We start from the raw sequence: 16,412 nt of genomic DNA on the forward strand, positions 1-16,412 counted from the left end.
GTTTACCATTTTATTCGATAAAGTTAGCATAAAGTTTAGATTTATATGCTCTTGAATGTTTGATGGTAAATTATAATATATTATGTAAATTCTAAAAGTAGCATGTTGCATTGTTTCATAATTATGTTGCTTTAAGTAATGCTAAAAGCATAAAAGTAAAGTTTGAGATTATTTAAACATGTTCAACACACAGTAAATTATGTAACTTAGTAAACACATTCATTCAATTTGACATTGCATCTTTATTCTGTTCTGTGCAAATTTGAAAGACTGAAACAAGAGCACTTGAACGGACACACAAATCCTGCTAATCAGAAAACCACTGGGCTACTGGTGTGATTGTGTGTATAATCTGGTGAGCAAAACATTCTTCAATTCACTGTCATTAGCTTATCTCATGCTCTTTCTTTCTTTCTTTCTTTCTTTCTTTCTTTCTTTCTTTCTTTCTTTCTTTCTTTCTTTCTTTCTTTCTTTCTTTCTTTCTTTCTTTCAGTGGCTGCTCCTGACCTCCTTGATCCTAAAACAGCCGCTCATAACTCCAGACCTCGTCTCTCATTCTCGGCTCAGCCAGTGCTGCGGAAGTTTTCTGAAGACTTTGAGACTCGTGTGACCGTCATGCGCTGGAAAACAGTGCTGACCGTCTTCCTGCTGGTGGTGCTGTACTTAATTATTGGAGCAACTGTGTTTAAAGAGTTGGAACAGCCTCATGAGATGTCAAAGAAACTGGCCATCCTAGTGGAAAAACTGGAATTCCTCGAGCAGCATCCATGTGTGAACTCCTCAGATCTGGAATATTTAGTGAAGGTAAAACAGCAGACGTGCACACAAACCAAATATTGGACTGAACACATGTTGGGCTACTTGGGTTACACATTTAAGGGTTGTTTATCTGTCCATTATGTCATCTTATATTGACCTGATGCTGGGCTTGTTTTACTCATTTTTATTTTTTAAATAAGAACATGTTGTTTAATTTTTTCTTGATCATCACATTTATTTTGATCATCACAAATTTTCATTTTCATTCATTAATATCCATAAAATAATGCTTAAATATCAATGAAAAAAAACGTAAACACTTCAGAGCACTGGCGTCTGTGCGATACCAAGTATATGGTATGGTAACAAAGTTCGGGGGGAGCACACTCGGTCAATCTACTCAATCAGCACGAGAGGAGGCATTTATATATATATATATACCCCCCCAAATGGTATCCAAATGTTATCCAAATGTTGACAGGTATGCATATAAATCCAACGCTCGGTATACATGTTCTCTGTCAACGCAGGTTTGATCCAGAGTTTGTGATTAACTCTGAAGCGTGTGCACATGAAAGTGTGACACGTGCAGCGAACAACCAATCACATGGAACATGGAGAGCGTCAGTTTGATTCACTTCTCGCTGGAGAAAACCTCACTTTACTCACTTTGCTCACAGCTGATTGGTCCAGTTTGGGTTTGCGATCTCTAACCCAGAAAAAAACCTGCTCCGAAGCAGGTTAGCCATGTAGCGTAAGTTACCATGGCAATGAAACCTGCTTAAAACCAATCCACCTTCTTGAGCCCGAAAAAACAGAGTTTGCTCAAAATAATGTCAAACTTACCTGGGTAGCAGCTGAATCCGGCTTCGTGCAACAGGCCACAGGAGAAAACTGCTGCTCAATATATGAACTTCCTGCTCAGCCAATGGTGTGATTTAGGGTGGGATTAAGTGTTTGCCCAAACAATTACAGATGAAGGAATGTTTAAGAAATCTGCTTGGATCAAAATTTTTGTCATTGATTTGGTGGATTAAATATTCTCATACGTGGAGGCAGAAACAATATTAACTTAAAATGTGCATGCAATTATGAATATTTTTGGAATATGTGTAATTATACAAACCTTTTTTTCTCTTATAACAGCAAGTGGTGTCAGCATTACGAGTAGGAGTGAACCCTTCAGGAAACTCCAATCAGAGCAGTTTATGGGACCTCAGCAACTCCTTCTTCTTCGCTGGAACAGTTATTACAACTATAGGTACTAAAGTACACATGCAAGCACATTAGCAAACACTATATTACTGTTCTAAAACCTAGTGAGCCATCACACTGTCTACTAGCAGCATCTTAACCATTATTGAATCTCAAAAGCAGGCTCCTGCAGAACTTTCCTCAGAATTGGAATTCTGTACAATCCCTGCTACTTGTGTGTTTGTTTGTTGTAATATTAATATTTGTACTAATTTTAATGAATACTTATTTAATATCACTCTGGGACTGCTGATAAATGTCTGATTTAGAAGACTCTACATAGATAGCAACTCTCTCACAAAATACTTGACTCACACTTGATTCTAATTAAATCAGACATTAACATGATGCTATGTTAAGGGCCATAGCTTATTAGATATTATGTATTTATCTTATAAACTCAAGCATTGATTTAGGGTGCTTTCACACTGAAAGTTTATTTAGAAAAAGAGCATTTCTCGCATGAAAAGTCTCGATTACGTATGTAACCCTCGTTCCCTGAAGGAGTGAACGGGAGACGTTATGTCGACGTGCCGACATAATTGGGATCGCCTTGAGAGACCAATCTAATTTGAGTGTATTAAAACGAGCCAATGCACATTGGCATGTGATAATTGCATCAGTTGATCTGCCTTGCAGCGCAAGCATATAACGAGCAACAGGTACATCGCATATTTGTTTTACGCTGATGAGCCGAGACGTGTTCGGTCACACAGCGATGGTCCAGCAACCGTGGGGTGTTCCATAGGGATCCCAATTACGTCGACACTTAGACGTAACGTCTCCCGTTCTCTCCTTCAGGAGGACCGTTCCCTTGTTGACCTGAACGTCATGTCGACGTGCCGATGTAATTGGGACCCCTATGGAACACGCCACGGTTGCTGCCACATCCAGCGCCCTACGCAAGACTCTCAGACCCCCTGCTGACTGGGGCGGAAGGCCTGCATAGAGAGAGTTCGAATTGCTGTTCCATATAAGCCACACTGTGGAACTCTTGGATAACACTGGGAAAGCGTGCCCTTCCAGAGGAGCTGCGGAAGCCACATCCTGCCGAAGGGAGGTAATGTGGAGGATACACATATGGACTGGCCGGCTTAGGGGCAATACAACATATGGAATGTCACTGGGGTGGCTCCAGCATGAAAAGTCAGCAGTAGAGCTGACTGTGGCAGAGTTTTTTTTTTTTGCAGGGGACTGACACCCTTGGCGACGAACAGACTGAGGGGCAGCCCACCAGCGAGCACATCAGTGCAAGCTTTTGGTTACCTCAGCCTGCTTCTGAACTGTGGAGATCCGCTGGGCACAGTCTCCAACAGTGTTGGCGACTCAACCCCGACTCAGAACTACCCTCATGCATTATGACTGTTTGGCCTTCCACATTTTACTTTATTTTATTTTTGCAGGGTGGCCGTCACATGTAGCACTGCCGCCCCACCATTGAGGGTAGTGAGAGAGGAAAACTTTTTCTGCAGCTTTTGGCACAGATGGCTTGCCATTTTGGCGCCAAAATGCCTACATACTGCAAAAAGTAATTTTTTCTGCAAAAAGGGCGGGGCAAGGTGATTCCGCGTCGCACTATTCTCCCAGCGTAACCCTTGAAAGCATGACTGTCAAGTCTGAATCTGATTCAGCATGAGCACGCACAACATTATAGTGGGAGCTCAGCATCATCTTCATTTCTCTGATGCAGCGATTGATATCTAATCCTTCCCTGGAGCCCCAAATGAAATGCTAGGTCCAACATGAGAATGACCAGCAATCCCATCTAGAAGCAGCCAGGCATGTGAGAGAGTGAATGTGGCGTTCAACTCGACGGCACACGAAGGCTGATCGATTAAGCCTTAATGAGAAAGGCAAGACGAACAACGTGCTGACGTGGTCATGTTCTCATAAGAGAATATAACCACCCACAAACACAGTCTCAACATGTTTGCAATGCGATAGAGGAATGAGGGGCCCACACGGATTGGTTACTGGGCGGGGAAGCCCACACTATAATCCTCCGGTCACCCTGGCTATACGCAGAAGTAGCCCTTTTCTGGTGCACCAGAAGAAGAACTAGATTGGGGCATATGTGAGGGGACTCCACCTCGTTTGAGGCACTTGGGATCGAAACATTCAGAATATTTATCCAGTTCCATCTGGTTGAAGATTGTAGTCATCACGCCGGTATGGAGACGGGTTTGTTAAAGATCAGTGCCACTGGCTGTTGTGTCAATGAGGCCTTCACAAGGTAGAGTCTAGTTGACACAATCTCTGCTGACACCTCAGGGATGCGTTGTGGTCGCATCTAGGCGCAGGTCAACCATCTGATCTGGATACGGCCTTCATCCGGCTGACAACAACATGTGTTGTGGTCGTGTCTAGGCGCAGGTCCACCATCTGATCTGGGTATGGCCCGGATCCGGCTGACTACAGTAAACCTCGGGATAAACAGAGAGACTAATATTGGTGCAGATGTCATTCTTCTTATGATATAAAAAGTACATTGGGTGTTGTAGGAAGTGTTCCCGGTTCCGGCTAACCTAGTATATGCAGCATAACAATCATTTAACTGATTTGAATAATAGAAATTAGACTAGAATAATGTTCTGTGTGTATGCCAGATTAAAGAGATGTGTTTTTAGTCTAGATTTAAACTGACAGAGTGTGTCTTCTTCTCGAACAATGCTAGGAAGACTGTTCCAAAGTTTAGGTGCTAAATAGGAAAAGGATCAAACGGCTGCAGTTGATTTTGATATTCTAGGTATTATCAACTAACCAGAATTTTGAGATTGCAATAGACGTGAAGGACTATAATGGTTTAAGAGCTCACTCTAGATAATTAGAAACTCTATTTTTTCTGAATTAAGTAGTAGGGAATTACTAGTCATCCAATTTTTTATTTCAGCTATGCATTTCGGTAATTTTGAGAATTGTACGTCTCTGTTAGAGCCAGGACATGAACTCGGGTTTCCGGCATGAGAGTCAGACTCTCAATTCGTAATCCACTGGAGGATGGTGAACCCAACAGTAAGACGGACTTAGGAGAATTTGATATGCAGAAAATAATTTAAATAAAAGGTCAACCAACAAAATTTACAGTTGGAGCATGTCAATCTCTTTTGCGCGAGTGGGCTTGTTCAAATTTAAAATAATTAGGAAGCGTTTGAGAAGCTCGACATCTTGTTGGTTTTATACAAATTACTTAAACAGAGAATATTTGTTTTCAGTTTGAATCCGATCATTTAAAAGTACACACTTAAATGTTTATAAAGGTATATGGCTCATAAATGTGTGACAAATATTCGCTGAGTTTTGTTTCAGTTTATAGACGTGCTCAAGAAAAAAAAGTTCACCGCAACGGAGAGGCAGAACGCACACCCTGTTTATTTTCTTTATTTTACAAAAGCACAATGTTTTGATTTGATTGTAAGTGGACACATACAAAATTAGAAATATCACAGATTCTTTTTTTATATTTCTTTTTTCTGTATGACCATAAATGACGGAGTAATTTAAGTTTATAGTGCTACAATGTGAAGAAAATCCAGCAAAACGCGCCGGCGCGTTTGCCGACCTCAGAGGGTTAAGGATAAATCAGTCCACACCTATTTTGGGTGAAATGACCATAGCAGGAGAGAGTTTTCTTTGTCTCTTTCTGACAGCCTAATTTGCATGTTTTATGATGGTGTCAGAATTGGTAATTTTTACTCCAAAGGATGGTAAAAATATTATAATACATTTTATCGTAACATACTATACATCGTTAATTAAGGCGTAATGAGTGGAATATTGCAATAGCAAGGCACATATGGATGGAAGATATAAAATTAGAGATACATTCTTACACTTGAATATAAGCACTAAGAATTTAACTAACACAACTAAAAAGTCGTAACTAGGCTAATATAATGTGGGGGACATACATAATATATCATATACATTCTGGGATGACTTAATTATGAGTTAAATGGAAATAATTTCTATGTCTATGTAAATTGGGTTAGTTTCTCCAATGTCCATGCCACATGGCCTTACTTTCCTGCCATAGGAGGGAAGTTGAGTTGATTAAGATATTTTTGAACCTCATGAAGGAGCTTTGAGGTGTTGTCTGTTTAGCATTTGCCAGGCAACTAAAGGGGCAATTCGATCCAGACTCATCGGGTGCTAGGCCTGTGATTTACATGAAGTACAAAAGGTTAAAAGCTTTGATATGAATCGGTCATCGTGATTCAGTCCAGATGCTACAAAGTTCATAAAGTAATTACTGCTGTGCTGTTTGGAAATGTCAGAAGTTTAAGCTTTATTTCATGTTAATTTAGCTACTCTATCAAATAAATACTTAGGGTTGTGTTTGTTTTCTTCTAAGAGAGTAAAAAAAATAAGCAGATCTAGAAGTTTTTAAGGCCTTTCTGTATGCAATCGTGCTCTTGGAAACCTAGGGGAACTCTCTGCAGTTAGCTTTGCAATGGAAAGGATAGAGAGACCACTGATATATGCCGTAAACTACAGCTGAAACGTTTCCTTTTGCAGAGGTGAATGGATTGATAAATTGCTTGAGCAACCGATCAGCTCCAAAGAACAAATCTGAATGAGTGGATGCACACCATCTCCTTTTATTCCTTTAAGTCCAGGGATTGGCACGTGTAAATTGCACTCACCAATTCTAATTAGCTTTTCTCAAAGTATCAGAGGTGTTTGGGGCCCCTTTAGTCGTCGCTGCATCTCTCTCTCTTCTTAAGGTGCTTTTGGTGACCAGATTTATATACATTCTCTACTATTCATGTTTTATGATAATCTTCTATGGCTACAAGAGTTCGAATAAATAATGTAAGGGTTCACCAATTTTATTTAAATAGCTGTAACTTGAACAAAATGAGTTTGGTACAAAAAGAAATACAAAATACATTGCCACCATCACCCAATCAGCTATTGTCATATTATGTATGCATTGTTTGATGCAGACATGCATAATTCATATCACTTGATAGGCTTTCTCATGCTGAAGAACTTCACCTCAAGAGAAATTGAATAATAATAATAATAATAATAACTATGTTTATAAATACTTTTTTTTAAACTTTACTTTTATTGACTCCAGGATTTGGGAATATCTCACCTCACACAGAGGGTGGACGCATCTTCTGTATTATCTACGCCCTGTTGGGAATTCCTCTGTTCGGATTCTTGCTGGCAGGAGTGGGAGACCAGCTTGGAACAATCTTCGGAAAGGCAATCGCTAAAGTAGAGGGTATGATTGATGTGAGTTAAAGCAGTTTTTTTTTAAATATTTACACCGATAATAAATATTTGTTTAGTCTGTACAGAACCATTTTACATTTTTTCATTATTTACAGATATCTTCAACCCTGTTCCTGGAGACCTAATGTCCTGCAAGATTTATTTCCAACCTGCCTTTAATTTTCAAGCGATCCTGAAAACCTTGATTATCTGGTTCAGGTGTGTTTGATTAGGGTTGGAGTTAAACTCTGCAGGACAATGGGACTCCAAAAGCAGGGTTGAAGACCTCTTACTTACAGTATACAAAAGAAGTGAGTACACCCCAGTGCAATATCACTATAATGTCAAATGACTATAAATTGTATCACCTCTCAATAATTACAATATTTCTAAGTTGACAAATACTATAAAAAAAAAAGTCCTCTTATAAACAACTAAAAACAAATACTATATTGAAAATATAGGCCCCAAAATTCAATGCAACAATAGTGAATACACTTGTGATTAAAAGTAGAGATACATGAAGAGACCTGGAAGCCCAAGGTGGATCCGAGGAACAGTATGGTGTTGGGAGAGGTGGATGAAATGGGAGGCTGGGTCGGACCATCCACAAAGAAGGAGACTTGAGTTTGGGCGGGACCAGCAGCGAAGAAAAAGACTTGAGGCTGGGGGGGACCAGTGGCGATGAAGGATATTTGAGACTGGGGGGTACCAGTGGCGATGAAGGAGACTTGAGGCTGGGCGGGACCAGAGGCGAGGAGGAAACTTCTGGATGGGACCAGGAGGGGAAGGAAGGTCTAGGGAACTGGTCAGACCAGAGAGTCCATGATGAATAAGATGGCGCCCCCGAAGGCTGTCTCGGGGTGTCGCTGCACACAGCTGTTTTACTGTTTTTGTTAGTTTGTCCTGTCTTTAGTTATATCCCTATAATTAGTTTTACCAGGGATGAATTGCTGAACATTCAGCAGTACACATTTTAGTTGGAGGGGCAGCGGCGCTGCTAAAGCGCTCCAGGATGCGCAAGCGTGGAATATTCTAAAATATTCTGAGGCAACATTTGGGAAATTCTAAGATAGCATTCTATGCATATGTCGAGTGCTTCACTCAGGCTGAATAACGCAAGGACACTAGACCACTGCCAAAAGTGTGACTGCATGTGATCAGCTGTGTTCCAGTACCAAGACCCAGAATCTGCCCTACCCAAATGTATGGTTAGGAGCTGCCACTGGGTGCAGGTGAACATAATATGTAACATTGGAAACAAAAGAGACAGGGAACATCATACATAGGCTAAGCCAGGAAATACAAACTAAAAGTCCATAAAACAGATACAATTTTCAATAATCTTAAATAAGTGATATTACACAGGGTTGTACCCAATCCTGGTGTATACTGTACATGCCTGAGATAGTGAATCAAATGAATTATTTCCCCATAGAGCAGAGATGTTTTCCATTTCTCATCATAACCACTTCAACCTGTCTACACATTTCTACACTTATGGTCCTCATGTCTCTGTTTTTCTCCATTCATTCAGGAGATTAATAAAGTGTAGCTGTATGTCACATACATTCCCACCACTGCAGACTATCTCAATCTTTCATCTGTCCACTCCTAACCAAACACAGACCTTCAGAGCTAATAAAGTCAATTTCAAATTGTATATATTTGCGCTCCGTTGACTTGTTCGTTGACTGTTTGTACAGCAAAATCAATGGCGTTTCACAGAGATATGTGTGACAAAACCTGTCCCATAATTTACTCTGCCATTAGTTCTTAAAATACCAGTTTAAAATAACACACTTCAAAATGTATCACAGATGATTTCTATAGAGTGTTCTTAACACAAATGTTCCATTTCATCTTCTCTTTGTTTAAAAAAATTATGACATTATCTTTTTAATGACTCCCCCTAACCATCCTGACAGCATAATGCAGTACTTATCCTGGTGAAGTCAATGTAGGTTTGTTGTTATTTCTCTTTTATGTGGTCATGTGGCCATGTGTAAACGGTAAAAAGAAATGTTTCAGTGTGATATTGACCCATACTGGGTGACAGACAATGAAAAAACACACTGTGTGAAAAACAACAACATGAAGTAGCAGGAGAAACATATCTCTGAACATCTTGAACAGATTAATCCAAAATAATTACCTGGTATATAAACTATGGTTACCAAAAAATAATGTGTTAATTATGTGATTAATTTTTTTGGTTTAACACATAAAAAATATTTTATGTAATTAACTCAGCATCTTTTTTTTTCCTCTTCCTTAAGTAGATATGCTAATGTCTCTCCACATCATTTGGCAAGCATTAGAGTATATGATCACTCTATCTGAGTTCTGCTCACCTGCTCCGTGAAGCGAGATGGAGTGGCCGAGGCGGTCCACATGTAGGCCTATTCTGTGATCAGCCGCGCTGTGGTAGACCGATGGGCACACAAGACCCACAGGGTCTGTATTTGATTCTGTCAGTAACAAACTTGTCTCAAGGATTAAGACGTGCAGGTATATCAGCGGAAATAAATTGAAATACTTGCGATTCTAGTATTGCTTCGAGAGAATAGATTGATAGATCACATACAAATTTTTATACCAAATGTTTTAACTAGTAATTTTCTTACTTATTTTGAAAATGAATGTGCAAAATAAACTTAGTGGGGGAGAAATGAACTGACAGCTCTCATTCAAACAATTAAAACCATCTGCCTAATATTGTGTCTTGTATCTGGCACTAAGACATTAGCAGCAGATCTCAAAGTTACTCAGATCTTTTCACTTGCCCATTTTTCTTGCTTCCAACACGTTCAATTCTACAAAACTCCTTGACAGGTGCCATTGTAACAATATAATCAAGGTTATTCTCTTCACCTATCAGCGGTTTTAATGTTGTGGCTAATCAGTTTTTACACTATATACAACAAAGACATATGTTGTGGCATTTCTTAAATGGGCTTTTATGATGATTATTATAAAGTTCACTTAATTTTATAAATGTTTTTAAGCCTATTAAATGTAAAAAAATAAAATAAAAATAAATGTTTTTTCAAAAAGTATAATGTTCAATTGGTATGATTTCTTATTTCATTTCCAAAAATTAAGAAACAATCCACTTAATAAAGACATAGCAGTATTGGTATTGGAGATACTGGCCTTAATTCATTCCACTTATTATAAAGATGCCAATAGACAAATATTTAAAATATACAATTTTTATGTTGTATAATGTTGCATAATATTCTGCATTCATTTCGGGATTCGGTGGGAAAATATGTATTACGATATTAAAATATATAACAAAAGACAAACAAGAATAACTAACACAACTACTAAATGAATACCATGAATGATAAAGGAATAAAGTGCATGAGATGCATAAAATACAAGTGATTAAGTTGAGTGTGGCTACAGAAGTGTTACGTTATCTAATGGAAAGATAAACAGTTTTTCTCTGAAACTAATTAGGTGAAGAAACTTATTCTGCATCAAACAAATAAATGAAAGATTATTTGTTATTAACTATCATCAGCTATATTACCTCTAATGTAAATTAGAAAATCATATACTGATAATAAACAACAATGCCAAGGTCTCTGGAAAGAGTTTTGGTAAAGTGATATTTACGTTCCACGTTGTCGAGCAGTCCGATTGCGGTGACATCTTCCACTGGTTGTGCTAGGTGACAATGCAGTGGGGAAAGGAGCCGGAATCAGTTTCAACAGCCTTGAACACAAACCTTTATGGGATTCTGATCTCCTGGAGCACCAAAGAGTCCTAAAATCTGGATTACGCAGATGAGGCTCTGAAGTAGATGCAGAAGGTCCTTAACAATCTGGAACACTTGGACGAAGGAACCTTGAAGTGAAGGTTTGCTCTCCGGAGCTTAAACTTGTTGCAAATGTCTGTTTGTCTTCTGTCTCTGTGGGCCAGACACGCAGAACTTGGTCAATCTGCTTTTATCTCTCTGGAATGGTGACTTGGAACGTGTTGTAGTTGTCTCACTGAACAAAGACTCGGAAATATTAATTTCCGTTTGTTAATATCTCTTTCCTCACATACTGGAGACTCAGAACGTGGTCGTATCTTTTGCTGCCTCACAAGCTGTAGATCCAGATCATGGAATCTGTTGTTGTCTCTCTGGAAGAACCAAAGTCTCAGAACAGTGCATCTGTTATGACTCACCGGGAGACTCAGAACTTGGTTGATCTGTTTCTGTCTCACCTTTGCAGGCCTGAGACTCAGAACTTGTATCTGTTGTTGCCTTCCCTGTAACGGGCCGCAGGCTCAGAACGTGGTTAATCTGTTACAGTCTCCCCCTTGCAGGTCAGGACTCAGAACAAGGAGTGTCTGCTGAAAGGATACCTTTATCCCTTTCCCAGGAGGAGGACATTGCAATTTGGTGCTTCTCCATTCCAGTGCTGTGATTGGCTGCTGGCATCAGAAGGGACACACACAGTGTGGCCCACCCTTCTTTCCCCCTGTGGAAATTATTTGCGTAAAGCATGCAGTTAGACGTCTTTAAAGTGTTTTTAAAGTGTCATTTATCACTTTCAAAACCACCAGCAGAATACCTTTGGCAAAATTCTAAAGAAATAAAACGAGTCGGTGTCAGAACTCAGAAGGAAACAGTCAAAAGGATTCAGTTGCGAGTGAACAGTAGAATTTATTGACACAATAGTTAGTAGATAGTAGTGCGGATCAGAGTGGAAGCAGGCAGAAGAAGACTCAGGCTCGGTAACGCAGGGATGCAATTGGCAGACGTAGATACAAGAACAGGTAGGTATTCCTCCGGGAAACCACAGGAAATCCACTGCATGGAAACAGGACTGGAATGCAGGAGAAACACGGTGAGTAGATCCCAGGTGAGCCTCAACAATCATCTGACAAAAACAGGACGAAGTAACAAACAGTATATAGGACATCACATTCACGCCCACTCACACAACACGCACACACATAGCGAGGGCGAGTCAGTGAAACCATGAACCGTGACAGTCGGGATGAACCTCCAGCCGCAGCGGCGAAGCCAAACACTGGCGCCATGCCGGTAGAAGCAACTTCATTTCAACTCATATTAAATATGAACAGATATCTGTCATGATCCCAGCCCGTGTTCCCCTGGTCATTGTGTGGACTTTTATGTCTTCCCGTTCTGTGTTTTGTAGTTCTTGATGATTAGTTCTGTTATTATTCCCAGGTGTGTCTTGTTTGCCCTTCATTTAAACCCCAGTGTTCCTTGCCGAGTCTTGTCCTTCTTGGCTGAAATGTTTGGTGAGCTCATTCTGTTCCTGCTTGGCCCTACATTACAATATCTGAGATTATTAGCAGAAATTGTATATCATGCCTCGTCTTGCTCGGCAGGACAATATAAATGCTTGGAAATAATATTTCACGTCTTTAAGTCCCTTTACAGCAAGCGATATTTGGCAGCTGTTGAGGAGGATGAAAAGTAGACAATGTCCATCCCTTCCATGCCAGCCCTGAGCGCACATCGAAAGGAGCGGCAATCCCATTCAAATTCTGGTGTCATCTCTTAGCAGTGACTTGAGAAAATGCTCTTTCAACTTAAGTGTTGGTTAAGGGTAGAGTGAGGATTTTAGATCCCTAAATCCCCCCGGTTGAGATCCCTAAAAACTGCAAGGCTATCACCGGTCTCTATCTAAAAGCACTTGTAGACAGCTTTTATTATTAAAAAATATATTAAAAAATGCATGTAAAGGCTGTTGGTCTTGTCTTTGTACATTTCACTCACTCTAAAATGTAAAGTGAATGCATCTTTTGGCTCGAGGATTTTGTCAATGCAATCTGCTGGCACTAACCAGCGGTGAGATCCTGGAGAAAGCATTTTCAAAGAACATCCTCTGCTGTTAACTTAGTCTCATAAAGAGTTTGGTAGGTATTCTGATGCTTAGATGAATGTGCAAACCAGCTGTAAGTCTCCCTGATCATATATTCAACAGCTGCTGAATTGACTTTTGAGCTACAATGTCCAAAGAATGGCATACACATCAAATTAACTGTAAATTAGGCTGTTTCTGTTTGAGCAACTTATACACAGAATGATGTCTCCCATCAAGATGTTTGCTCTATCTGTTGCTATGCCAACCATATTTGCTATAACCAGCGAATTAGCTTGCATAAAGTCAATGTTGGCATCCACAATCCCACTAATATCCACATCAAAAAAGCTCAGCCAGTCCCAGGGAAGTGCTCACATGTAATGTCGGTTGTTTCATCCAAATAAAAGGAGAAAGGTGAGTCTCCAATGTCCTGTTGAAGTTCTTCTTTAAAATGCAGTGCAAGAACTTAATGGCAGCTGTACATTTGGTTCTGTGCATCTAGAATGCTCCGGTCTCATCTTTCAGTATGTCCATTAAGTCGTCCACAGCATTAACTGATCTCTGGCAAGCAACATATGTTACTATCCGGAGTTCACAGCACTGGTTGTCACACATGCTCTTATGTTAGCTTTACTCATTGTAAAAGCCTTAAATGTGGGCAGGGAGAGATTGTGCCTTTGTCTCCCTTTACACATTGAATCCTGTGATTCCATTGAGTGTTTTAAATCTAGGTTGAAGACCCATCTCTTCTCTGCTGCTTTTAACTGTTCTTAGCTACATGTGGTTTATTTACTGCTTCGTTTTGTTTTATGGTGTGTTTGTCTATATGTGTTGTAAGTTCGGGTCTGTAAAGCACTTTGGTCAACTCGTGTTGTTTTTAAATGTGCTTTAGAAATAAAACGATTGATTGAATATAAACCACCACTGAGCAAGCCAAAGAGCGACAGTGGCAAGGAACCAAAACCCCATCTGCTGATATTAGTAGAGAACGAAACCTTGAGAGAAACCAGGCAAACAGCTGATTCACACATGCCCTGAGGACCCTGGGCCTGATTCCATCTGGCCATCTCTCCTCCTCACACGTGGCACTTCTCAATGCTTTATCTCTCCCCATTTATTCATTGCTGCTGGTCAACAAAGTTAGCCCAACAACTACACTCTAAAAAGAAATTCAGGGGACCTATTACTACAACTTAACTACATGCATGGTTGTACGTTCAATTATAAATGATTGAATTAAACCTAATAAGTGCAAACATTATTTTAAGTTCTGTTGACATAATAATGCTGTTCATTATATCAACTTTAACTGTAATTTCTGGGTTAATTAATGAAATTTTAGATAACAAATGAAATAGTTGATAACTTGAAAATTGAGCAGTGGATTTGTAGTTTTTAGAGAGTAGAATGGCACATATACATTTTTATGCGCCTAGTATTTTTCTTTCAAATAGCTATTGCAACAAGTACATACCTGTGTATTTGTATTATACATTCTTTGTGACCTTGGAGGCCCAAGTCATATATCAGCTCTAGGATATCAAAGTCTTGGACTTGTCTTGTTTCTTTCTTTATATACCGTATTCAGTGGATTTTTGTACATTTATGCCTCCATCTGTTTGTTATATATGACCCGTGCTGGCACAATTAGTTGAAATGTCAAAAATGGGAAAAGAGTGAAATTATTTATTTTTGGTCTAATTTGAGGTTTTCAGAAAAATTTGCTATTTCTACCGACCCCCAATGCTCCAAATAGCAATTAAATTCCGTTTTTTCCGCTCGCTTCTCGATGACAGGAGCTTCCCCTCAGCACAAGCTTGGTATTGTTTTAAAGTGCAGCGTTCCAACTTTGTGAATATTCATAGCGAATTCTCGATGGCATGAGTCTGACTCTGAACCAATGAAATGTGATTTTCAAACTCATGCTGATGTAAACAAAATGATCTTACTGGCACTGACTGACAATCCGAAGCATGTGCACAAAGACGCCTCAGACAGTGCACAATCCCGATATACACTTAGATACAGAATTACAGTATTTCAAAATATCTCTTTCTTGGTGAGTATTCACTTAGCTGTCAAATCTGGGGGGAAAAAAATTCATAAGTGAACGTTTGGTTACCTGTTGAGGAAAAACATCCGATGTGTAACATTTATATCAGATCCATGCGGTACAGTAGGTCTTAATATATATAGGCTGTGTGTTTCATTAATGTTAATCAAACAATTGTAGAAAAAAAAAAAATCCTATAGATATTTGGTTTTGACTTGGTTTGTGGCAAAATTGGTGTTTTTACTAGGGTGTTATTACGATAACTCATTTTTGAAAATTTGCCCATTGCAACTCATTTTGCCAGCGCGGGTCACATATTGTATTTCAAATTAGTTTATCAGACTTTCAAATCAAACTGTCCATCCATGGATTGACTAACCCTTTATATATTTATTTATCCATCCATCCATCTATTAACACCTACATCTTTCCATCCATGCTTTTTTTTTTTTTTCTTTCCTCAGAAGTGGAACGTGAGTCAAACCAAGATCCGTGTGATCTCTACTTTTCTTTTCATTCTCTTTGGTTGTCTCCTCTTCGTCACTCTGCCGGCCGTCATATTCAAACACATTGAGGGCTGGAGTGCGCTGGAGTCCATCTACTTTGTCGTCATTACTTTGACAACCATCGGCTTTGGAGATTTTGTTGCGGGCGAGGGTGAGCGACGCCTCCATGAAGAGAGCAGTGGTGAGCATTAACACAGGACACGCATGACTGCATGTTTGCAGCTGTTTTCAAAAAGGATTCTAGCATTGTGTCTCGTTTGTTCAGGTGGTTCTGAATTGGAGTACTTGGACTATTACAAGCCCCTGGTCTGGTTCTGGATCCTGATTGGTTTAGCATATTTCGCCGCTGTTCTCAGTATGATTGGAGACTGGTTTCGTGTCATATCCAAGAAAACAAAGGAGGAGGTGTGTTCTCATGTGATGCAATAAATTATGTCACCTTCAAACAACATCTGCACCCACAAATCTGTGCAATGCTTTAAAGTCAGTTACCCCAAAGAATAACAATTATTTCATCATTTACTCTCCCTCATGTTGTTCCAAACCCATAAGACTTTTTAGGTTGCACTGTATTTTACAATACATGCACTTAGACGCAGACGCCGTGCACATGCGCATCATTGTTTAGTCTATAGGGATGCGCATTTCAATATATATGTGCCCAGGCGTGTAGTCCTTCTCTACAAACCAACCCTCAACAAACAAATGTATAATAAATAATTATTTATCGCTTCCGCGTAGCCACGTGAACCGGAATTATCCCGACAACATTTT

At 39.6% G+C, this 16,412-nt stretch overlaps 1 protein-coding gene across 3 annotated transcripts in view; it reads left to right on the forward strand.

Annotated features, from left to right (window-relative positions):
* Positions 1 to 16,412, forward strand: part of kcnk2b (potassium channel, subfamily K, member 2b) — a 41,554-nt gene that overhangs the window by 13,678 nt on the left and 11,464 nt on the right. For 2 of the 3 annotated variants that reach the window (XR_014629993.1, XM_084432967.1), the window contains exons 2-6: positions 494 to 804; positions 1,906 to 2,020; positions 7,097 to 7,257; positions 15,597 to 15,819; positions 15,904 to 16,043. Coding sequence is in view for 1 of the 3 variants with exons in the window: in XM_084432967.1 (XP_084289093.1) it covers positions 494 to 804; positions 1,906 to 2,020; positions 7,097 to 7,257; positions 15,597 to 15,819; positions 15,904 to 16,043 (950 nt within the window). In the remaining 2 variants the exon portion in view is untranslated. The remainder of the gene's footprint in view (positions 1 to 493; positions 805 to 1,905; positions 2,021 to 7,096; positions 7,258 to 15,596; positions 15,820 to 15,903; positions 16,044 to 16,412) is intronic. The other variant, XR_014629994.1, reaches the window with a different exon arrangement.

Source organism: Rutilus rutilus (assembly GCF_951802725.1).
Source record: "Rutilus rutilus genome assembly, chromosome: 15".
In the NCBI taxonomy this organism is placed as follows: Eukaryota; Metazoa; Chordata; class Actinopteri; order Cypriniformes; family Leuciscidae; genus Rutilus; species Rutilus rutilus.